At 38.1% G+C, this 25,475-nt stretch overlaps 1 protein-coding gene across 4 annotated transcripts; it reads left to right on the top strand.

The window, feature by feature from the left end:
* The first annotated feature begins 859 nt into the window (after window positions 1-859).
* On the top strand, window positions 860-24,294 carry LOC112562168 (WASH complex subunit 2-like). Of its 4 annotated transcripts, XM_025235235.1 has the most exons (17): window positions 860-996; window positions 1,269-1,376; window positions 1,665-1,792; window positions 2,117-2,192; window positions 2,506-2,583; window positions 2,989-3,189; window positions 3,371-3,549; window positions 3,789-3,878; window positions 4,170-4,339; window positions 10,739-10,880; window positions 11,362-11,456; window positions 12,230-12,320; window positions 12,590-12,742; window positions 13,077-13,178; window positions 13,622-14,014; window positions 14,844-14,917; window positions 15,162-15,411. In XM_025235235.1, exons 8-17 carry the CDS (start codon window positions 3,810-3,812, stop codon window positions 15,277-15,279), a joined length of 1,407 nt encoding a protein of 468 aa, XP_025091020.1. In that variant the 5' UTR covers window positions 860-996; window positions 1,269-1,376; window positions 1,665-1,792; window positions 2,117-2,192; window positions 2,506-2,583; window positions 2,989-3,189; window positions 3,371-3,549; window positions 3,789-3,809; the 3' UTR covers window positions 15,280-15,411. The 4 variants fall into 4 exon arrangements, with proteins under 4 accessions (XP_025091020.1, XP_025091021.1, XP_025091018.1 ...); XM_025235233.1 differs by lacking the exons at window positions 860-996; window positions 1,269-1,376; window positions 1,665-1,792; ... (10 more) ...; window positions 13,077-13,178; window positions 13,622-14,014 and adding exons at window positions 15,628-15,851; window positions 16,225-16,351; window positions 17,140-17,195; ... (4 more) ...; window positions 20,838-21,033; window positions 21,766-24,294 and having other exon boundaries at window positions 15,162-15,417; XM_025235234.1 differs by lacking the exons at window positions 860-996; window positions 1,269-1,376; window positions 1,665-1,792; ... (10 more) ...; window positions 13,077-13,178; window positions 13,622-14,014 and adding exons at window positions 15,628-15,851; window positions 16,225-16,351; window positions 17,140-17,195; ... (3 more) ...; window positions 20,838-21,033; window positions 21,766-24,294 and having other exon boundaries at window positions 15,162-15,417.
* The last annotated feature ends 1,181 nt before the right edge of the window (window positions 24,295-25,475 follow it).

Here is a 25,475-nt window from a genome sequence, read left to right as displayed (position 1 = left end):
ATTTATTTGACAGATTTATATCAGCTTTTAGTTTCTGATAGAAATACATGTCTGCATTTTATTTTTGACATTTTATCTGTTCTGCAGTATTCTGACAGCGAGGAGGAAAAACATGTTTCAACAACTACCAAGACAAAAAGAGTGTCAACTTCAGATGAGTCTGACTCGGAGGTATAAGCATGTCTTTAGTATTTATCGGTGTTCTGTCCATTAACATGAACAGTGATCAGATCTGTTGTTGTAACTGCAACTTCATCATTTTCCTCCTCATTTTGCAGATTTCTTTTGTTTATCAGGTTGACCTGGCAGCTGATCAGTTATGAGTATTATAGTTACTGCAGTATATCTAAGGTTTCTAGAAGTATAGGACTTTCTAAAAGATGGAGTTTCTTCCACCTGATACAAATTTATTTGCAAGGTGATTGTGATGATCATAACTGACAACAAAGAACTTTGAGAACAAACTTTAAAAGACCTTGAGGAAATCTACACAATACTTCTGCACTTTTGATTTTTATGATTTCAGACTGGCTCTACAGAAAGTGAGGAGGACATGTTTGGAAGGGCCAAGAAAGTTGATTCTGATGAAGAAGATGCCATAGAAGACTCAGAAGAGGAAAAGGGAGAAGAGGAAGGAGCGGAAAAGGACATGGTAAGATAAGTGACTAAGTTACCTCCCATGAGCAATCTGCTTTTTCTTTTATATGAACATAAAATTATGGTATTCATGTATCTCTATTAGCTTACTCCAATTTTCTCCCCTCCTTGCACACATATAAAAAAATTTTTTTTTTTTACTTCCTATTAATGTATTATAAGAATCTACCTATGTGTCTTCACTTCACAGATAAGGCAGCCAAAACATTGCTGGAGACTTTGCCTCAGAACTTGCAGCAAAGATTGGAGCATCTTTGCCTAAACCTCCTCCAGGCAGGGCTGAAAGTGACAAGAGTGATATTAAAGACGAGAGTGCAGATGAAGATGCTTCTACTTCAAGTGAGAAGTGTCTTTATAGCATTTCTAAAATGAGAGCTCTTGCATGAAATATTTGATTTTAGTGATCCTTTAGGGATTTTATTTATCAGTTTCGTCTCTCTCCTGTTAAATGTATAGTTGCAATTTTACAATGAGCAGGAATAGTTAGAATAGTTTCAAAAATGAAAAGATCATTAGTTGCAGAATCTTCTCATCAGTTTAATCATCATCAGTCCAAAATCATGATCAGAGAAAGGCTTTATGCTTCGAGTATAGACAGTTGTTTATGACAGGAAAGTCATCAGTGTCAAAGGTTGAGGAGAAAGAAAACAAAAGGACAAAGCAGAAGGAGAAGAAAGGAAAAGGAAAGAGCAAGCATGTAGCAGTAGCTGCTGATGATGGTGAGTAATGTTCTGCTTACTTTCCATGACTTCTGAATCAATCTCTCATCTTGTACTCTTTACTTTTAAGGTCAGACTTGTGGCAAAACTAGGTCAGAATTTATATGTTTATTAGTCAGTGAAAGAAAATAAATGCTTGAATTAACCTTGTTGTTGATCATCAGTTTGAGCATCATTTTCTTTTAGTTAAGATGAGGAAACCCATGTAAATGTAATCTCATATGGAAAACTTAGTGCATAGTGCTGATATTAGGTTCAGTGACATATGTGATGCATATACCTTGGCAGAAGATGGGTTGTTTGGCCAAGCTGGACATGCTGATGATGAGGACGAGGATGACCTCTTCGGAAAGCCTGGCGGCTTGTTTTCCAGCAGCAAAGGATTATTTGATGATGATGACGACGACAATGCTGGGGTATGCAAAGCACATCTTATTATTTCATCAGTATAATTAATTAGCTAATTAGCTAAAGCACATCTTATCTTCATCATTATTATTAATCAGCTCACACTCATGTGCATGTACATGTATACACACATTCACATAAAGTAAAGGTCAGAAAGACTGCAGAGACACGCACAAAGTGCAACAGATAGAATAGTAGCATAACACAACCTGTCCTACAAATGCAGAGAGAGAACAAAGAGGAGGGAGAAAAAGAAAAAGAAATAGCAGGGTCATTTCTGTGACATTTGATGTCACACTGGTTTTGAAAATGTCATCTGCTTGCATTTTCAGAGAGGTTTGTTTGGCAGTGTTGAGAAGCCCACTGCCACCAAAAAGCTGAAAGCCAAAGCAGCCGTTGATACAGTTGGTAAGTGACAAAATCCTGATACAGCTGACTGTGATTGTGAACAGATTTTTAAAACAACATTATCATCTACCTGTCGGTGCATTGAGCCCTGCTTAACACATTATAATCTGGAATTTGATGATGATGTTTTACATAACACCAGTAGCTGATTAGCATAGTCAGTGATGAGAAATTAGTCGCATAGATGTGACAGACATATTTTAAGTAATAGTTACAAGTTGACTTGGTGTCGTATGTGATTGTGAGACTACCAGCTCCAAATATCCTGGTCAGTTAGTCCCTTGTCACCATTTTTGTCTCCTATTCTCAACAGAAGAGCCTGAGTCACAAAACAGACAGAGAGCTGAAAGTAGCAGAAAGATTCCTAAAGGGGCAGTGCCCATCTTTGGAGGTGAGTGGAGTTCATTTGTAGATTTAACAAAGAAATTAAAAAAAAAAAAAAAAATTCAGAGCATCATACAATTCATGAATGCCATCTTGACATGGTACATCATCTCTGATAATAAAATTTGCAATGAATCAAGGTTCATTAATTTACAGTTTTACTTGCCTGTGTTTTTAAATGTAGAACATACGGTAAGGTTATTTTTTTGCAACGTCTACACTCATTTTTAAAAGACATCTTTACACAAGGGGGATGGATAACATGTTTGTACCTGCATGAGTAATCTTCCTTCAACTCACTGAAACCAGAGTAACTGAATAATATAAACTAACATTATGATGAGTTTATTTTGTGTCTGCTAAAGTGGTTAAAGTTTTGTATGCTTCAAGCAATTTTCTCCTGTGCTCTCAGGAAAGGAAGATGACCTTTTTACTGCATCCACACAATCAGAAGAGAGACCACAGGAGAGAAAACCCACTGTCAGCTCTATTGACTCTAGCAGCTCAACCAAAGCTGCAGCCAAGATATCTGGAGGGGGAGGAGGGGGCCTTTTTGATGATGATGATGATGAAGATGATATCTTTAATACTGCACCAAAGACCACACAGAAAGGTAATCTTGAGGTACATATTGCTAAGTATATATAAATGGATATATATGTACATATGAGTACATCTATGTACATATGATGTATCTAACAGAGGACAGTTGTCTTGAATTACAAATGCTTTTCACAGCATGTACGTTTGTGCATGCATGCAAAATCCTGATACATTCTTACATTTGTCTCCAGCTGCTGCAGCTTCCATAAAGAAGACACCTGTGACCAAAACAGACCTGTTTGGAGAAGATAATGAAGAGGATGATCTCTTCTCATCAATATCTTCACCTAAGCCTGCAGCAACACCTGCAAAACAGTCTGAGGCTCCTCCTGATGAGGACAAGCTCAGTTCCAAGGGAAAAGAGAAAAAGGTGGGGCTTTGAGTGAGTGGCTGAGGAGTGGCATGTTGAATTAATGCATGTGGATAAGACAGAGGCTGCTAAAAGTTACAATTATGATATTATGAAAACATTTGTGAGGAGAGTTTATGTGGTTTTATCGACATGGTCACAGAAATTTTTAATAGCAAAATTGAACAGCTAGAGCATTCCTGAAATTAGTAAACCTGTTGTAAAACCATCTGAAAATCAAGTGACTAATGAATCTGCAGCTCCCAGCTGGTGCAGTGTCTATGTTTGGGGCAGCTGGAAACCCAATGGTTGCAGCCCTCAAAAAGCCAAAGCTTGACTCGGATAGTGAGGTGTGTTTTTCTTTCCTTTCCAGTTGAGTCATCCCTATCATCCAGTCTCATCTTCATCAGCATAATTGAGAGTTCTAAAGAAGCACCTTTCATAATATTCATTTAATGCATAGGAAAAAAGTAATATCTGTACTACAACACAGAAGAAATTTGTAAAGTCCATACTTCAGCGTGTGGGCGCATATAAATGTACCCACAACTGCATGTTTACAGGACGTCACCTGAAACATATTAAGAATGCAGGTCATGACATGCTGTACATGGGAAAGTGGGGGTCTCTGTTGTTGCTAGGAAGAGGAAGACAAGATTGCAAAGTCGTCCCGCAGCAGCAGCCTTAAATCAAGTGACTCTGCACCCAAGATCTCTGCACCCCGTACCCCTTCCCTTGCCACCACAGCCAGCAGTCTGTTTGCTGATGATGAGGATGAGGATTTGTTTGCTGTCCAAGCATCGGCTAAAAGGTTAGAATCTTATTAATGCAAAGAAAATGGGAGAGTGAGTGGTAAAGATGCTAATATGAAATGTCTAATGCTTGTCAGCCATGGTTACTTCCATCACAGTTATCTTTGTGGATGGTGGAGGGGGCATGTAGTACTGTTTTTTAGCTCTGCAAAGATTGCATACAGATTAAAAAAAAAAAATTCGAGCTTCATAGAGTACACTTTTTTTTTTGTGGCTCATATTCTTCTTTGTGTGTTTGGATTCACTCTGTATATTTTAAAACTTTGTTGGTGACTTTTAAAGGGTGCATACAGTTGCAATATTTCTTGATGAGGCCATTAAGATTAATTTTGGTGTTTGTTGATGTATACACATCAAGTACGTGCCACAGTTAGCTGGCACATGCTGGACATCAACTTGAAGGTTGCTATTATGTGCTGTAAACTTGTAAACTGTAAAGTTCTGCTGAATATCTGCAGCCATGATTATGCAGGCATGTGCATGTTTGTTTATTCAAACAGGCATAGGTATGTGTATCTTTTGGACGGAGAACAGATGTTATCTCAAGCATTTGTTGCAATAGGCAAAATGACAGTCATTTATCTTTTGGAAGGAGAACATAGATGTTATCTCAAGCATTTGTTGCAATAAGGCAAAATGACAGTCATTTATTTACACATGTATTTATCAAAAAGGAAGGAACTTTTGTATAGTATATGGTTAGTATATGGTGCAGCAGCATTGTAACTGCAACTTTTATTTGGATGGTAGACCATGTTAACTTACTTTTTTAAATTTAGAAAGTTCCTGAGCATAAATATCTTGATCATCTTGATCAGTGACTCACAGATAAAATAGTTTTCATCTTGTCATCATCTCAGTGTTTCCCATTCAATTAAAATTGTTTGGGATTTTAAGACCCACTCATAAAATATTTGGCCATTTGGATAAAGAATACACATCATTTTATACCTGTTAATTTTGTAATCTTAATCCCTAATGTAAAGAAACTGTTAGTTATTACTGTCATATTTTTACATCTGTATCATTGACATTAGTTTAGTTTATTCCTTTGCTGCTCCTCTGAGGAGCATAGGGCTGCAACAACATCTTGCCAAGGGACCTGGTTTTGGGCAGCCCCCTTCAGTTGGGCCCAGGTGGTTCCGGTGTCCTTTGCCTTTGCTCTCTACTGTTCTTTTCCAAATCATTGACATTAATGCCAACCAATGACTAGAAATCAAATGTCTTGTTTATTACAAAATACTTTACACAATGACATCTCTGACTTAAACTTTTTTATGTTTTCATACTTGTGACTCCTAATATTTGCAGCTTGAGACACCCTTAGCAAATTTTCTTTTCATTGTTTGGACATATCGTTATGTGATTGATGTATGTTTCTATCTAATGGATAATACTGAGACAGCCACCTTTCCTGATATGGTGCTAGTGGTGAATAATGGCCGTGGTTTCCTATATGACACATATGTTCCATGGCTGTGTGTCTTCAGAGCAGAAAATCACAGAACTGATGTTGCCTAGCATAGATTTTGCAGTGATGGGGCAAAGGGTGAAGGAGGAGGAGGAGTCAGGGTGGCTGAGAAAATCCCTGCAAACAAGTGTCATGCAGAAAGAAATACATGTAGCCTAACACAAGATCTGAAACCAGGACCTTACTATTCTCTCTGTGGTGGACAGTGTTTATCACTGCTATCAGTCTACCCAAAGCCATCCAGCAGTGAATGGTGCCAGAATTATCAGTGAAAGGTATCACCTCCACATGACAACGATATGATAAACCACCGAGTGCTCATTAACTCCATGGCCACTGAGCGATGAGATTACTGTTATTATCATATATACCATCTTTAGTGACATTAAGTGCTCCCTGAGCCTTAAAGTTTCAGATGAATTTGCAGGCGATCTTTTGCTGTGGAATTTTGTGAGGCTAACATGATGGGAACTGTAAGATGTGGATAAAGCGTGCCCAAAGGAAACTCATCACTTAAAGCATTGCACAGTAACGCCATCACAAGCTGAATAGCAGTCAACATCTCCTGCCCGCAGGTGCACACACACAGAGCATTGCGCAGTATCTCCATAACAAGTTGAATACCAGTAAAGGTCTCCTGCCCTCAGGCGCGCACACACACAGAGCTCCTTCCTCCCGGGAAGGGGTTCGTTTTTTTTTTAAGCATGAAGCTGCTCAGAAGAAATGGATCGTCGGTCATTAAGCTCATAAATCGTAGTGCTTATGAGGCACAGTAGTAAGGGCGTTACAGATTGCCTGGAGACTGATGAGCTCATAAACGTGGTCATTAGCTGATGTCTAGCGTATCTACCATGATTGATTAAGAAAGGGTAGGGGAACCCACTAACAGGATGAAGTTATCTGATATATATAAAAAAAAAAAATCAAAATTGTAGCATGATGTAGGGTCGGCTGAGATAAAAAAAAAAGTATATACACACATACTAATTACTTTGTACATTGTTTAGTGATCTCGACGCACAGTTACAGTATCAATTGTACGTGAAAATAAGAGTGCAAGTACTCCCACCTCTCCCATCAATTTCCCTCCCTCAATCTCCGTTTGTGAAGAATGTGACCATTTCTTCAGTTTCCCCCCCTTTCCCTCCCAAGTCTCCCGCACAGTCTCCGTGTACACCTCGTCCTCGGGTGGGGCTACATCAAGGTTATCGCCGTGTCTGCCAGTTGTTTTCATTAGCTGTCGTCCAGATGCTAGGCGAGTACAAGAGGCAACTACGAGCGCTCTGCTGTCTGTGCTGCAGAGAGTAGCGATAGCAGGTAGGCGAGAAGGTGGCGGCGGAGGGGCAGGTGCCGGAGCTACAGGGACGGCTGGCAGCAGGCAACCTGTGTGAATGTACGGCCGCCGCTTGTACTGGAGGCTGGCTGCGCGCGCATCTCACTGCAGGGTAAAGCACCGTCTTGTGCTAGTGCATGATGGTCCCTCCCCTTCCTCCCGCCGACAATGTTATGATTGCTTGTTTTGTTTTCAGTTTAGCGATTTTATGTTGTGTCAGGGTTTAACTGACGTATGCGGTACCCCACCTCTACCTCTCAGATTTGTTTCAGTCTCTTAAGTTTGCCGCTTTCCCTTGTGACAGTGCGTATTTCTGAAGTGTATGTGGCACACGTTGCCTTTATCATTAACACCTTCTTTAAAGATGTGAAGACATATATATAATAGAGTGAGATGTGCCAGATACACCATCTGTAACGAAGAGGGCGGCCGCCAAACTGCTTTGTTAATGAACTTTAAAAAACTGGGATACAACAATTCATAGGCAGGATAAAAATTTTCTTGGTTATGTACAGTTATTTTTTAATTATTGAATTTTTTTCATCACACACGTTAACACCCCACACGAAATCAGCAACAGTTTAGAGAGGAGATGATTTCGAAGCAAGTGATTGCGATTCCACTTGGACGCACAGTAATCTGAAGTATGGTGTGCAGAGTGCTGTACCCTCCCATCCCTCCAAGCACTGGTGCTGTGTAGCAGCTGTGGGGGAGACGGTGGGGTGTCGGAAGTTGGGGAAGAGAAATACCTAGCCTCATCTCACTATAACCTGTGTTTTGCTACAGCATAGAACTGCATATGCGCCGCTCTGTGCTGTAGGACAGTTCTGAGAGTAGACTTCCACACATGCTTTCCTCTACCTCTTGTGGCTTCTACCACAATGGCTTTCCTGGATAGGTGGAAACAGGCTCAAAATAGGTGGGTACTGTTTGTTGCTCACCATCTTTACCCTGAATGAGCTCTTTAATCTTCAAGCAGGAGGGAGGGCAGCATTGTGAATGTTATCTGGGCCGACACCTGCAGGAGTTACGGCGACCCCTGTCCTACACTCACCACTAGAGAGCAAATAAGTTTGTAATGTCTGAGGGCTGTTGCAGTGTGAAATGCAAGTATTACTGACAGAAATGACGCGTGAAGAATTCACAGATCACAGTCTTCATTTACCTAATCACTGAAGAAGTATCACTATGGCTTCGAAATTGCTGGCATGTCTTTGGCATGACCGCCAGGAATTCATGCTGTCACTTGCTAAAGCAGTCTGAAGCTCTTAACTCAAGTGTATCATTATTAGTGTGGACAGTAAGATTTACTGGTGATGCAAGTTTTGCTATTTAACCTGTTCTTCATTATGTAGCTAATGGCTGTAGCTTTGCAGCTGCTTACCCATGGTGTGTTGAATACTGGTAAAGTGAAAACACAATGAAATTCTTATTTTTGGGGCATTGTTAAGCATCAGAACTACTTACTGCCATTTTTTCAAGCAAACATAGAGTACCAAAGCAGTTACAATAGACAGCAAATGTTAATACACTCCATCTCACAAGCTCATCTGCCTTGTTCATTGCAAACTTTTCATTTTTTATCAACAATTTAACCATTCATTTCACTTTTTTCTAGGACTAGTTTTTTTGTAACAGTGCAGTAGGTACAAGCATCTTCAGCAATGTTAGTGTTATTGTCATTAGTGATAGTTTGGGATGTTGTTTAAGTTTTCTGTTGGAAGACATATATTGGGTTTTGACTAGCTCAAGAGGAAAAGTACATTACATGAAATTCTGATGTGGTAGCAGAGTAATAAATGTCAGTATCATTATCGTTAGCTTTGTAACTTTGTATATTAATATTTATCTTAATATTAGCTTTTCATATTAATATTGATGTTTTCAGTTCATCTCAGTCTTTGGAGAGAAATTAATGCAGAATGAATTTCATTTTCAGTTTCAAAGAAAACACTTTACAAACTTAATAACTTGTTCATTTGGAGAATTTCTTTTTCTCTCCCTGGTTCTGCTGTTGATGTTGGCACATATTGACTTTTGATGTGTTTATGAGCCATCATAGTTGAAAAAGCAGAAGTCAGTTCATCCCAGTAAATTCTTTATTTCAGATGCAAAGCCATAGCAAGAGAACAAACTGTACATAGTAAATTCAAAAAGTAGTGTGAATTAAAAAATACCCCCTCCTTCTCTGTCCCACCCGATACCCTTGCTGGAACTAAAGTCTTGGAGCAACAACAAATCTATGTCACACACATATGCACAAAACACAATCTCTCTCTCACATACATGTACAAAACACAATATCTCTCTCACACACACATACACATGCACAAAACAAAATCTTTCTCTCACACACACATACCTGTACAAAACACAATATCTCTCTCACACACATACACATGCACAAAACACAGTCTCTCTCTCTCTCTCACACATACCTGTACAAAGCACAATATCTCTCTCACACACATACACATGCACAAAACACAGTCTCTCTCTCTCTCACACATACCTGTACAAAGCACAATATCTCTCTCACACACATACACATGCACAAAACACAATCTTCTCTCTTCCAGCATTTAGGTCAGACATCAAGCAGAAGACATGGATCACATCCTTGCACCTAATTACTTGCCAGTAGACAAACATGTGAAAGCTGCAGTGTTTCCTAGGGCTATCAGCACCTTGCTGTATCTAGGAGCTCTGTGTTGCTGGATAGGGAAGTGGTGTAAGATAAGAAGTTTCCTGCTGGCCATTACTGTGTACAACAATCTTGTGTTTTGAAGGAACACTAGTGTGCACACTGTATGGTGGCCTTTAAATGTCAGGTGTTTGCACTGATACTCAGTTGTAAACATCAGTCTTAAATTAGTCTAGACTCTAGACTATTCTTTTTAGATTTCTGCAACTGTGTTACACTATTTTCTTAAGAAAAACAACCTGTTATTCAACAAAACCACAGTGTCTGCAGTGCTGTCTGTGTGGATTGTGCTTAATAGAAAATGTTTTTGTTCAACCAAAAAGAAGCTTTATTTTAATAAAAGTTTCACTTCAAATAGAAATAAAAGCTGTAAGTCATAAATGCATGAAAATATATAGTGTAGAGGTTGACAGTCACTGTACAAAACATTTTGCATATTCAAATTTTTGAGTAAATGTATTTGACAGTGCAATGTGTCGTTTTTTATGGAGTGTAGATGTTTCCAGCCTACAGCTGATTGTATCAAACAGAATTATATTTTTGTATTTATAAACTTTTGATACTATGTAAATCTACAGTATCATGATCTGGTTATTGATAATGTGCAGTACATTCTTCACATTCAGTCACAAAACATTCATTTATGTTTGGTTGTTGCTCTTCTTCTGTAGCTGCAAAGTCTTGCTCTCTCTCTCTCTCTCTTTTATGTACACATACATACACTTTGTCTCTCTGCCTGCCTGCCTGTGCAGATTTAACAGGAGTTGGTTAGTATATGGTGCAGAATCATTGTAACCTTTATTTGGATGGTAGACCATGTTAAAATGTAACAACAGACCTGTCTTGAGTGGGCAGAGTAAAGACCCCATGTTAATGTCCTTTTCTTCCAGCAAGAGCAAGCCCAAGACACCTCCTGCAGTGCCATCTGCCAAAACCAAGGAAGGCAACTCATTGTTTTCAGAGAAGGAGGAGGAAGTGAAAGATGTCAGTTCAGCCAAAGGCAAAACTGAGCATCCAGCAGCTGTTACAAAGGTCAGAGCATGGAAGTGAACATAGTCACCAGGGCGCTCGCTAGATATGATTTGTCATTTTATAATGAAATGCTCATCACCAATGATAAAAGAAGTTAACCAAGAGTAATCAAGATAATTAAGATATGATGTGTGAGATAGTTGTGAAGAACATAAACCATTTAGAAAGTTTTGAAGGAAATGCAGCAGTTGTTAAATGAAAAGAGGATTAACATTTTAGTTTTAGGCCTAGGGAATTGAAAAAATCAGAGAAATTTGACAGTAAAAATATGTTGTAGGTTTGACATTAGAAACATGTCTAAATTTATAGAGAATTCTTGAATTCTTGTTTCCTGTTATGTGGAGACAGAACTTTCTTTCTTGAAGACCCAGAAAATTATGAAGGGAGTCTAGCGACAAAAATAGTCCATTGAAGGGAATGTTCAAGGGTCATAACTAACTTTACTGTGAATGCCCTTGTCTTTATGTTTTTCATCATCTAGAAGTCTGAGGAAAAACGGTTAAAATCTGGATCACTCTTTGGTGCCAATGAAGATGAAGATGACCTGTTTTCAGCAGTAGCAAAGCCTAAGGAAAGGTATAACTATAAATATTATTTTAATGTCAGCCTTGGCATCATAAATACAATCATAAATACAATCATAAATGGCAGTCTTGCCAACATTATAGATATTGTAAATGCCAGCCTTGCCAGAATTACACTCCAGTCCTTTGACAGTCAAACCAGTGATCATAACTGCTGTCAGATATTTTGCTGACCAGTGCTCAAAATGTTCGATTTCTTCAAATTTTGTTGTTAATCATTTTAGCATATCCAGAAAGTTGACAGGAAAATTTTGATTTTCATCTAAGGAACAGATAACAACATATTAGAATTTTCATGTAAAAGTTAACACAGTTGTCTGGTGTGTCAGAAGTCAGCATTGGAGAAAACAATAATTACCTGGGATTGCATGAGGAGTGGTGAAGCTACAAAATATTCTACTTTGGTCAAAGGATCAAGTTACTTATGCTAATTCTAAAAAATAAAGGGGAATGAGGGAAAAACATGTAGGATAAGATTGTGGAGCAGCCATTTTTCTTTATAACACTGTTCATTGTTTACAATGTCAAGCTGTGCTTTGCATTTTTTGTTTTACTGGTTTTTTTTTTCAAATCATATAATGTTTTAAGGAAAAGTAATATGTCCCCAATGTGCTAAATAAACATTTGAAAACAGATTCACAAATGTGACAAAGTCATAACCAGTCTAGGTATGGAAACTGCTAATAAGCCATAGTAACATTTTCTGTATTCCATACATATGTAAAAAGCAAATTTTCTTAAAGATAACTGCCATGTTCACTGTAGTGGCAAGAAGAAACCAGCTGGGGGTGTCGCACTCTTTGGTGGAGCAGACATTCTTGGAAAGAAAAATGAAAGTGAATCAGAGGCACCAAAGGTATAACATTTTCTGGTGTTTTGAATGTCACTTCTTTTAAGTTATCCTAACTGTGCGAAATTAGTTTAATAGAGGTATGAACTATCACATTGGCTTGTTTTTCACATCATACTACATATCAGTCATAGAATGTAAGTGGTTTGTGAACCTATCTCAGAAGTATGAAAATATGCAGCACGAGTAAATTGTAAGAACAGACATGAACAGGATATATACATCAATCACTGTCATGGTGAAATCAGAGTGTATCAGTCATTAAATGCTTAAAGGAGGAGCCACCAGCACCGGTGCCAGTCCCAGCTGCTAAGAGCACACCACAGAAGAAGCTGGTCTCACTGTTTGATGCTGATGAAGAAGATGAACAGGATTTGTTTGGTCCCACCCTTACTACTGCTCCAGAAAAATCAGACAGCAGAAAAGATGTGAGTATTAAAGGTTGTCATCTTTGTATTGAAAATCCTGACAATTTTTTTTTTGCCTTATAACTTCTCTTGGGGGAAAAGGAAGAGAGGGGAAAGTGACTGTGGTATTTAGAGTGAGTTGGTTTAATTGGACAAAGTGAATGCTGCACATCATTAACTATGTGGAAGAAAGATTAGGAAGATTAGTGCAGTTTCTATGATGACCTTTACTAATGTGATTTTATTTTTTCAGAACACATTCCTTGTCCCTTGCAGCATCGTCTGGTTATTTTCTAGCTGCTGTGAACAGTTCAGTATACCTCTGGTAATAAATTCTGTTGCCCTCCTGTTTCAGAGATCCAAGAGTTTGTTTGAAGATGAGGATGTCCTGTTTGGTACTACAGAGGAGTCACCGTCTGTTAACATTTTCAGCAAGTCACCTCCAGCTCCTGCACAGGTAGGAATGTTATCCATTAGTGCTGCAAACTGTGTTTTAAAATATTTCCTGATTTACAAGTGCATGGCATGTTTGCTCACAGCTAAATGGACACTTTAGCACACAGATATAGCTCTAATACACTTGTACAGACCAGACATAAATATGGGTACAACTTTGCAGCTGTGCTCTCATGTAATAATGCACGCTTGCACAGACACTGCATACATTTAGATACAATATACATGCAGATACTGCATATAAATATATATAAGCATATTTTTTGCAGGCTAAAATGTTAGCAGGCTTTTGTCAGAAAAAGAGCGAGCCTCTGTAGGTCATGGCATTCTGTTCACTATTTATTTCTTGATTCCTAACCCTAACCATAGAGTTCATATTGATAGCAGACTGATGGCCGATTGATATCGCTGAAGCTTTTTCTACCTATCTTAAATATACAACAGAAGCCCAAGGCGGAACCAGCGACCCATCCTTCCAAGGATACGCCCGCTCCATTTAGCAAGCCTGCCAAGGAGACACTTGCTCCACTTACCCAGCCTCCAAAGAAGGAGACACCTGCTTCACTTACCCAACCTGACAAGAAGGAGAAACCTGCTCCACTTACCCAGCCTACCAAGGAGACACCAGGTCCAGTTATTCAACCTGCCAAAAAGGAGACACCTGCTCCTCTCATTGCCAAGAAAGAAGTGCCTCCTCTGGCTACACCGCCTACCAAGGAGACGCCTCCTCCATTAGCCGCTGGCAGGGCAACAGGGTCAAGTGCTACCAAAGCCACTTCATCAGCCCTCTTTGATGATGACGAAGACGATGAAGATTTGTTTGGTGTTTCAACCAAAGTAAGAAAACATTAGTCAATAGTAATGTTATATTGGTTGTATTGCCTCATATTTTTAGTTTAAAGACTTTTGAGTTGAGCTGTATTTGTGCTGATATTTAGTTAACTTGGACATGGGCGGACATGGAGTGCTTGTTATGTGTTGAATCTTCATCACATAATATACAACCAGAGAGATGGTGAGATCTGAGCTTAAAGCCATTTGATGTTTGTGTAAAAATAATAATAAATGCAAAATTTATATAGCACATACATTCTTAAGGATCATGCTCTTAGTGCTTAAGAACAAGAATGAGACATGGGCAACATACGAGGGACAGAAGAACAAGCAAACAACATATGAACAATAGAATGAAAAATAACAGTACTGATGATGAATAAATGACAAATATATAAAAACGTAAAGAGGATCTAAGTAACAAGGACTGAGGTTATTGTCATTTTGCAAAAGGAAGTGCAGGGAAGTAGCAATAAATGGAAAAGGAGGAAAGGGCATGAAAAAGGACTAGCATTGTGTGGACTGTTATTAGGAGTAATGTTTAAGTTTTCAGTAGACATTTAATGATTCATTGGTTGGTAGGTGGCGGATATGGAAAGGGAGAGAGTTCATTTGTTTCACTGCATAGTAACTAAAAATCCTGTGACCATTATGTTGTTCTCTATGTGGCTGAAATCCAGCAAAGCCAAGCATATCATGATAATTTAAACTGCTATGACATGCATATATATTTATGAGTATTTGGTATTCATAAGCTGTCATAGATGTACATTCAAATGCACTTAAAAGTTCAGCTGGTCAGTATTACTTTCTGGTTCACTGTGTCTGTCAGAAGTCAGCTTCTAAAACCCTGCCCATTGGGGAGTTACCACATCTGAGTCATCTGATTTCACAGCTGTTGAAGAGGTAGGCTCTTTTTCAGGATTGTGCCGTCAGTGCTGCAATCTGTAAGCATTTTACTTACCAAGAAAGTGTTTTTGTCGGGTAGAAATGCACTGAAAAATTCATCAAGATGAAATGTTGCTGCTTGTCATCTGTAATTGGATCGTACACGTCTCACAAAGGAACAAAATAAACAGATCATTTTTAACAAATACTCCCTTAAAAAAATTGCAATTACAAGTAGTACATAAACAAACTTGGTTTTCAGGAACCTCCCAAACAGACTCCAGAACCAGTTCCAGAACAAACTGCAGAACCTGCTAAACCAAAGAAACTTGCTGGAGCAGTGTCAATGTTTGGAGGGCTTGACCCTGCTGCCTTGTTGAAGAAAAAGCCAAGAAAACCTTCAACAGATGAAGAGAAAGATGGGGAGAGGGAGGAAAAATCAGAGGATGTTAAAAAGGAAGACAAAAAAGAACCCCCTGCTGTTGGCGAAAAGCCAGCCAGAGAGAAAGCATTATCAGGTGAAAATGTTGGCTATGTTTGACAACGCTGTCCCATTCATAACAGTTTAATACATGAAGTGTGACATTATTTGCTGTAGCTTGTGCATTGCAACTTTTATAACTATAAGATTTTGTCACTGAACAGTTGGCTCTCTTTTTTGTGAGTTGGTGAGATGAATACTGTAAAGTTCAGGAACACAATCAGGATTTTTTTTTTTTTCTCCTTAGTGTCTGATCCTCTCTTTGGTGATGGGGACAATGATGATTTGTTTGGCAAACCCCAGCCAGTGATTGTGACAAAGCCAGTCCCTATTTTGGCTACTAAACCACAACGACCTAAAGTGGATGTGCCGCGCCCACCAGGTTTTGGGGAACCACCAACTGAGCCATCATTAGGGGAGACTACACCGAAAACACCACAGTCACCAAAGCCACCTCTGTCTCCACCATCTGTGAGAACTCTTAAGGAGTAAACCAACAGAAGATTTATTGCAAGATGGATATTCTTTAAACATAGCAATGTCTATTTCTGCACCACTTTATGCTGAAATATGTCCACAACAGATTTCTTCACTAATCAAAAACTTATACAAAAGAGCAATCTTCAGAATAGATTTATTGTGCAGTTACTATTTAATGTTGACAAAAGTCAAACCAGGAATGCATACATGACTTCAGGACATATTCTTTTCTGTTCAAAATTTTTTTCTTATAAGCATTCTAAACAAATTCTAAAGCATTATTTTAAGTCATTATGTTTTATGTAGCAGCAAGTTCATGTGGTTGAACTTGATAACACAGAGCTTTCATTGTCATTCATACTAGGACACAAAGCCTTTCAAAAAGCCAACAGGGGGCGTTGCCTTATTTGGAGGACTGGGGCCTTTGGCAGAGCTGAAAAAGAGGACAGCCTCACAGAATGAGGATACATCACCATTATCTGAGACACCCAGTAAGTGAACGTAGTTTGCTGTTAGTATGGGAACAAGGTATTTACAAAAGAATTTCAAGAAGCAAAACATGAAATTGCTTATGAATCAACACACTATTGTTTTAGCAACATAAGATGTTTATATTGAAGAGGACAAAGTGGATCCATTGTGTTGACTCTTTTAGGCTATTGAGAATAAATATGTGCAACCTGTTCAGGAACTATCCAGTTCACATAGGCTTGTTCATCATCTTCAATAATATGTACCCCAAAACTTTGTACAAAAAAACAACAAAAAACTCAAACTTTTATCATTTGACTAGGTGAACCATATTTGAATAGAGTTGCATACTAGTTAACCTGGAAGCAGGAAGACGTTGATTTGAAGATTTTAGTTTATCTAGATGTTCCTAGGCGCTAAGAGCATACTCATTAGGAGTGTGAGTATGAGCTTTACACATTTTGCATTTATTATTATTTATTATGATTCTTATTATTAAATTCTTTTTTAATTTTATGTCATGTTTAATTTTGAAAAAATTCTTTAAATTTGCCTGTATCTGGATGTTAAAAGGAAGGCCAGTGAATCAAAACTTATTTGTTGCTTTTAATGAATATCTTTCATGATGGACAGTTTTCACCTCTCTTCTCTTGGTATTTCTTTTCCTGGTCCTGTGTGCTTTGGGATCATGCGTAACAGATTTTCCTTTAGTTTTGAATGTTCTGTGCTTTGGTGTTCTTTATTCCTATACTGCACTTGAAACTTGTGAGTAATAGATATGTTTCAGATAATATTGTTGCTATTCCAGGTGATTTGCAGTCTCCTTTGTCACCTGTGTCCTCAGAAGATCTGTTTGAGGAAAAAGTGAGATTATTACCGTTGTTTTGTCAACCAATATTTCTCTGCTTGCATTATTGTGATATTGTGCTTTATTTACTTTTTTTTAATGTGGAATGCTTTTGAGTAGTTGGGTTAAGAAAGAACAGCCACAGTTGCATGATATTGTGTACAGGTTTGGGGGCTTACCACTTGCTGGATTCCTGTAGAAGCATGTTCTGTTGTTTCTTCAGTTGCTGCACAAAATATGAGAACTTGATGCTATAACAAACTTTCAAGACTTTGTTTTACCCTGTTTTATTCATCCTATTCTTTGACGCTATCTTGGACTTTCAGCATTCTCTCATACTTGTGTCATGGTGTTTATCAGACATGAAATCTCTAAGAATGGCAAGAGTGGGTTGTTCCATCACTGATGTCAGTACAGCTAACAGTCTAGTTTTCTTAACCTCAGTCATCCATACCTCCATCAAAAAATAAACAACATACACATAAATAAACACATACACAAGTGTGATGTGCATGCCCATGTTTTTCTGGAATGGAGTGTGACAGGGGAGGAGCTATTTTCAATCCCTGATAAAAGGCAGATTTTCTCAAGAGCTCAAGGAATAATTTTAGAGAATTATTAGTGCTTTTGATTTGATGCTTTAAACCTTCCTGAATTCTCTGCTTTGTTTTTTTAGCATGGGTGTTGCACAGTTTTTATGTGTCTAGTGCTTTGGTGTTCTGTTTTCTAGCCTGGATCAGCAGTGAAGTCTGGAAGTTTTTCTAAACCCCAACCACCTAAAGGCAAGATAGGCAGCTTACAGGTGTGATTTTGTTTTGTGGGTCTTGTATATTTGTAGCTAGTGCATTTTATTGTTGCAGGTTAACTGCTTGTTTGCTTGCTTGTTTGCATGCAGTGTACGTGATGCATTAAGCTGAGTTTTTTTTGGTGAATGTGCTGTATTTTTGTTGTGAAGTCCAGGTCTTTTCATGGTTGTTGCCTTGTGTAGGTAACATAGGCGACAGGAATGAAATTACTCCGGTATATCTTAAGGAGCTGGTACTTCCACCAGTATATCTTAAAACATTGCTGCAGATACAAGAGTCATAAATGTGTTCCGTTACTGTTTAATGAGTTATTACATTCAGTGTGGTCTGCACTGTTAAGATGATTCATGTTCTGAGGTCGGTAACAAAACTTTTGTTCCATGAACAGAAAAATCTTGGGTTAAACCCTGCAGCTCTGCTCCCAGGCGCATTGCCGCCTAACAGAGACACGGATCCTGGAGGTGTAGATTTTGATGACCCTGCAGATGTTAGCACTCTCCAGAGTGCTTCAAAAGTAACTTCTTTGTCTCTCAGAAAATGTGTGTGAGTGAGAGAGAGAAAGTGTGAGAGTGATAAATGGATAGATAAAGGATGTTTTCATGTACCTGTGTGCATGTAGCACATTGTGTGGTACTATGTTTATTGAATATATTGACATGTTTATAGTCATAATATGCAGGCAAATATATTAACATGAGCTTTTTATTTAAACAAACCGTTCTTCACAGCTTCTTCTAATGTTAAAAAATAAATCTCAGAAACTGTAAACAGCCAATTGTGAGTACAAATTCATTTTGTTCCAACAGGACCGAGCAAAGGTGATTTCGCGTCGAAGACCACAAAGTCGCAAAGCTCGGAAAAAGGCAGCTCTGACCTCTGGCATCAGTTTTGAGGATGCCACAACCCCAACATCACCAGAGTTACCTTCTTTTCCTGGTCAGGAGCTAGATGTGCCAGAAGTGAAAGATTTGTTCAGCAATGATGATCTTTTCTCAGAAGGACCATCAGCCTTTAAGCCTCCTGTTAAGCAGGCAGTCCGGCAGGAAGATTCAATTAGCAAAGAACAACTGGATGGTGGTGCAACTAAAGCAGAGTCAAAGCCAGCAACAAGACCTGCTGTGCTTGATGATGATGATAATTTGTTCAGTGTTTCCAAGTCAAAACCCAAAAATCAGCTTGATTTATTTGGTGATTCCAAACCTAAATCTGCTGCTGTTGATTTGTTTGGAAGTATTGAATCAAAGCCATCCATGGATTCCCAGAGAAATGTTACCAGTGCTTCCTCAAAAGATGCTGATGAAGATGGCTTGTTCTCATCAAGTTCATCATCATCAACAACAACAACAAAAATTCCTAAGATAACAGTTGAAGATGATGACATTTTTGCAGATTCCAGTCTAAATGCAAAGAAAGGTGAGTCTTTTTAAGAGATAGAAGAGTTCTGTCCCTTTGCCTAACAGGCTAAAGGGGCTGGCTTTCGCTGATTTTGTGTTTTTGTGGTTGTGCTTCAATTTGGATAAAAGCGTTGGACCTTCATGTTTACATGTGATTCTGCTTTGTTTTTGTCCTCTTCTGGTTTGCAATTGGATTGTATACAATGGTATTTTAAAGTGCAAATTGTTCGGATCTATTGGGTGGATTCCACTCTACCATGTTGCATTGCTTCGGCAGTGACAACAAGTTGCATTTAATAAACTTAAGTGATGATCACCCTTTTGCAGCTTCATATGATAAAATTTTTTATATTCTCAAGAGTACTCAATATCTTCATACTATCAAGCTTTTGCAATGTTTAACCCCATCTGGAGATCTGCTGGCCTCAACATCCACAGAAGGATTGGGATCTTCATAAGCAACTTCCTTATAGTGTTTGCCTTTAGGGGTTAGATTGCTGGAAGACCACAGCCTTCATCAAGAAAAGGCTAGAAGTGTTCCAAACCAAGTGTTTGCAGTGCATACAAAAGATCCTCTGACCCAACACCATCTTGAATGAAGAGCTACCAGATAGGACAGGGGTGTGTACCTTGGCAGAAGCAATTCAATTGCTGGCCTGGTGATGGCTAAGTCACGTGTACTACATTCCTCCAGACTCAGTTCCCAGAACTGTGATAGACACTGTAAGGAAAGAGGAACAGAAGAAGGCCCAAAGAAACATGGTAACGAACTATTGAGAAGGACCTTAATAGCAGGGGTCTATTGCTTGAAACAGCCCCCACAGTAGCAGCAAACAGAACTATATGGAGGTCCCCTGTTGTCACCTCACATGCCAGACTGCACAGAGAGGAGTGATTGATTGATTTGATTGAATTCATTAGTGTCATTACTATACAAACAGCTACTTTTGAAGACCTTAAAAGCATTTATGTACTTAGAGATGAAAGAGTTTTTATGCTTTTCATTGAAGAATAAGAAAACATGATTGGGAGCATTATGGGTGAATAGGAATGGAACCAGAGTGATTGAGCCCCACACCCCCAAATTAATTGAGCTTTCATATCTTCCAGCAAAGAAAGAAAAAATTGCAGAAAGCATTGACAGTACGGAAACAATAGCCCAGACAAAACACACCAAGGTAAGCACTTTTTGCTACCCAAAGATTAATATGAACTAATCAGATGAATAGGCTGGTGGACCTCTGTAATGCAAACTGATGTGTTACAACTGTAAGGCCTGTCCACAAACTTTAACCCTGTTTTTTCAGGTTATAACTTACTGTTGTTGATCATATAAGAGAAAATGGCAATAGGATATAATTACAAAATGCTTAGGAGCATAGAAAGACGTAGCATAGCAGTATCTCATGTTGCCAAGAGAGGATAGCAGTGTCACTGTTTTGTCTCTTCCTCTATACAGGAGGATGACATCTTTGCCAGCTCTACGACACCAGCAGCAAGTGAGCGCAGGCGGCCCAAAAAAGCTGTAACAAAAGACGAGACCCTTTTCAAAGATGATACTGACATTTTTGCTGACCTGCCAGCAGCCAAACCAAAAGAAAACAAAAAGAAAAAGAAGACAACAGAGAAGAAAGTAGTTGAGCAGAAAGACATTGGTGAGTGTTTTTTCTGCCATAGCTTACTTTATGGCTGTATTAGACAGACATTGGTGAGTGTTTGCTGTGTTCTGCCATAGCTTGCCTTCTGGCAGCATTAGGAATTGCAATTGCAAAATTGTTCTCAAGTAAGATACTCAGATAGTTCTTAAGAGCTGTGACTGCCATTAAGAAGGTATGTCAGGAAAGTGATCTAAGGCTGTCAAAAGTATGCCGCACAAATAGAGGGTAACATGTCTGACAAAACTGGCTGAGGGGTGGGCATTCCTGGGAGAAAATATACAGATTCTGGAAAACTGGTGTGACAAATGCAGTCATTTGCGATGCAGATGTTTATCTCTTAGGGCCCTACAGCCATTTGCCATGCTTATGTTTGGGTTCTATTCTGGGACTTGGTTTCGTGTGAGGTCTTGAATTTAAGCCGTGTTTTTCAGTTTAACTTCCACAAATGGCCGTGTACATACAAGGTCTTGAAAATGAGTTTTAAGCTACAGTCTCAAGTGGCAAGTTGGCTATTCAGACCAAACTTAGCAAAATTAACTTGGACCTGAGACCTGGAATTTAAGATGCATTTTCAAGATCTTACATACAAGCTATACCTGATGTAACAAAGCCAGTAAACACATTAAATCATACGGTTCTTTCTAATATAGGACAAAACATAAAATTGAGTTTTTTCCATTTTTTTCTCTCTTGCAATTTTACACATTAAATAATGTGACTTATTTCCAGATGACATCTTTGCTGATTCATCCCCTGCTGCACCCAAGTCAAAAAAGAAGGCATCATCTACCAAAGGAGCCGCAGTAACAAACACTGATAACATTTTTGATGACCCCCTTAATCTGGCTGGAAAGTAATTAGAAGTGAAGGATGCAACTCAATTTAGGTTGTCAAGGATCAAGACAGTGTATCTGTATCTGTGATAAAGTAATTGTTAGAAAACGCTGTTTGGTGTTGAGGATGGTCTGATATTGTGTTAGTGCTATGCTATAGTCTTGAGGTCGCAAAAATAGACATCAAAAATTTGTTCGGGACAAATGATCTACATCAGTGGTTCTCAAAGTATTTCGGACTGCGACCACCAAGGCCTAAAATCACTCTGTACCTTGAATTTCAATTTTAAATTGCTGCATTTGGTTCATTACAATTCAAAACTAAATGTACTTTTGTGACAGTAGTATAGTAAAAGTTTACATAAAATTACAAACTTCGCAAAGTACACATAAAAATTAAAAATAAGGTAGTGCACTGCGTTACTAAGGGTAACGGATGACTCGGTTGCAAGACACAATGCTTGTGCTGTGACATAAAGACTTAGTTGGTAAGCGAGCATTTTATGCAAATGAGCATCGAATGAAAGCTCGTGTAAAATCAATACTGGACTGATTAGTGTATCTGATGATTTAAACATCATTTTGCTGACATATGAGGACTGTCAGCTACAGACCGCCTGACAAGCATGCGGCCCACATGTGGTCCACAGACCACACTTTGAGAACCACTGTATAATAATCACTTTAAACTTTTTTGCTTTGAGGCAAAAATATTATGAATCATTTCCCTCCCAGTACCACTGAAATAGCAGTGGCTTCATGGGAATGGGATAGCACAGTCTCTGCCATATGCTTAAAACAGAAAATGGGAGTTTATCTTGAGATGGGGATACAGATTTTAATCATGACATGGTAATAAAGGTTTTAATCTGACCTAGAATCAGACATTACTGATTTAAGTCTGATAGTAGCTGATGCTTGAACCACCTTATTTTTCTTGATAGTTTATTAACGTTTTGACCCTATCTTGATAAAGTAATAGTTTAATACATTATTTATCTCCCACATTCTTAAAAACTGGTTACATCTGTGCATGGCCTACAGAAACAGCTGAGAAATAGTGAGAATAGCCAGTGCTTAAGACCTTTTTTTAAGCTGCACCTAATCAGAACTAAATACACACATGCACTTTATTTATTATGTCAATTCATCCTCAGGTACCCAAATCTGTTCCAGTGCTGCTACAGCTGAAATAAAGTCTTTTACTTTATGCAAGTAGATTTCTTTATTCTTATTGCATTCTCTTAAATCAGTCTTTTGAGTATTGAGTGCTTACTCTCTCCAGACTAACAGTAGGAGTGGTGAGAACTGTAGACGTGTTGAGTGACTGAAGTTCACTGAATTAAGTGAACAATTAGGTAACTGCAATATTGTGTGCATTGGTAGGATAAATGGCAATGTTGTTGGTGTGTAAATGCTTGTTTTGTCCTTTACTAAAGGGGATTTTTGTTGGGACTGATTTTGTGTATATACTTCCATGTGATTGCATCCGATGGCTGCATGATATAAGAATTATCTGCCAGAGAAAGGTGGCTTAAATTGCATATGCTATATAGTCTCACTGTATAGATTATATAGTCTCACAGTGAGAACACAGACTGCTGGTTCATTTGAAGAAAGTGTTAAAATGCTGTGTATTAATACTAAGCAGTATTAAAAATTGCTGTGCTGTGCTATAGAATCAAATAGAGTTAAAAAAAGACATTTTCATTTTGAATTTGGATTTTTTCCATTGAAAACAAAGCTTCCAGTGAAAATTTTTCAAGAAAATATGTTATGCTGTTTTTGTGTGGACGTGCTAGAGTGTGATATTTGAACTCAGCATGTTTGTTATGTAAATAGTACGCTGCTGTTCATGTTCCCATTCCAGAGTGCGATCAGAAAGGGAAAATGTCACATTAAATGTTAGTTTGTGACTGTGTAATCTTTTTTGCTCACAGTGTTGTGTTTGATGTGTGAAGGGAGTAAGCCATTGTGGCTACAGTGAGCATTGTATGTCACTTCTGCTCACTCAGTTTATAGCACATTATCAACCCTTAAATATAAGCAGAATATTTATTAAAACCAAGTTTGCCCTTGTCTAAATTGTCCTGAAAATGTTGTTTGTGCTGCAAGTACTAAGTGGGTCAGTTTTCCTATATTTGTGGCATTTTTATAATGTTGTCACATAACACTGATAATATCCTACATATTTTTAGAATAAAACATATAGGGATTTATATGTAATGCCTTCTAACATTTTGTTACACTGTGTAAATGGCAGAGAAAACAATTGTGCCTTAATTTGCCTGACCCCTGTTTTCAGTTTCATACAGAAATAAGACAATAAGAAAGAAAATAATGGCATAATATTTTTCTTGTATTTCGTTTCTTTACACAACATATTTTGTAGCAAATCAGCTTGTCATATACAGAAATCGTTTTTGTCGTTTTTTTTTTTGTGAGGTTGGATTAGTTGATGTTTTTTTGTTGCACAGTAAAAGAATTGTAGGATACAATAATACTGTTGAAATAAAATGCTCATAATTTTTTTTTAAAGCATCCTTTGTGCTGTCCATAAATGTGAACTGTATGACAGGGTCCTTATTTAAATATCCTACAAATAAGTTCTAATCGGCACTTGTTTATATTTCATGAACTCTGACATTTGGTGGCCATATATTTGTTGTTACAGATGATTTAAAAATTTTATATAATCATCAATAATTGAAAATACTGTGCACTTTTTCCCCTTTTCCTCTCTCAAAACATTTGTAAGCAGCCTGCCTGAATTGGTTGCTGTGTCACATTATCTAGTTATAGTACATAAAAAAACATTTTCCTAATTTAAAAAATAATCAACTGCTTTTGATACAAAAGAGTTACTTGAGCACAAAGCACTTCCTGTTAGTAACCAAACTGCTTTTGTGATTGACATGTAAGGCACAGCACAGGTTACCACTGATTTATTAAAATTGTGTGTGTGTGTACTCAGGAACACATCTTCCTCTTTTGTGTTTGTATTTTCACATGCCATGTGCTGTCCTGTAGATGAAAATTAGATGAAGTGAACTTTAAATGGAAGTCATCATTGCTGACCTTTTTAAAATACCCATAGATCAATATTGTAGTTGAATTTATGGCAGCTTTTGATGGTATGGACTACATATGTTACAGTTTATCATATATAAAGAATAATCAGGATATTTGTACTGATCTGTATTAGACACTGCTTTATAAATGATAACGAAACATTTTCTTGGCTGTGATCATTACGATCATATAATACACAGAAATAGTTTACCATTATACTATCTGTTAGGTCTTTTTTTCACTGATAGCCAATGGTTTGTTGACCTGATGATCTGCATACAGATTCTTGTCATTTATTAGCAGCCAGAAATGAGTGACTCCTAGTATCCGTGATTAATATTTGTCTGCAGTTAGATGTAGTCAGCTGTTTGCTCACATAGTTACTGATTACCGATGAATGAAACAGTGTCAGCCCATGGAAAGGGATGGGGCACAATTATGTCAGCAAGTCTTGAGACTGCTGCACTCTGACAACACACTGGACCCTGAGCCCAGTCCTGTCCATCTTAGCTGCTGGAGCTGGCATGCATGAGT

This window comes from Pomacea canaliculata, linkage group LG4 (assembly GCF_003073045.1).
Source record: "Pomacea canaliculata isolate SZHN2017 linkage group LG4, ASM307304v1, whole genome shotgun sequence".
NCBI classification, from domain to species: domain Eukaryota; kingdom Metazoa; phylum Mollusca; class Gastropoda; order Architaenioglossa; family Ampullariidae; genus Pomacea; species Pomacea canaliculata.
This window is presented reverse-complemented; position numbering and strand designations above follow the sequence as displayed.

Excerpts from the sequence above, each read along its gene's own strand:
- LOC112562168 (XM_025235233.1), top strand. The coding sequence starts at position 15,246 with ATGTTTGGAGGGCTTGACCCTGCTGCCTTGTTGAAGAAAAAGCCAAGA. Across the intron at positions 16,352-17,139 it reads ACCATTATCTGAGACACCCA|GTGATTTGCAGTCTCCTTTG; the intron begins GTAAGTGAACGT and ends TTGCTATTCCAG. Across the intron at positions 19,398-20,488 it reads CAGTCTAAATGCAAAGAAAG|CAAAGAAAGAAAAAATTGCA; the intron begins GTGAGTCTTTTT and ends CATATCTTCCAG.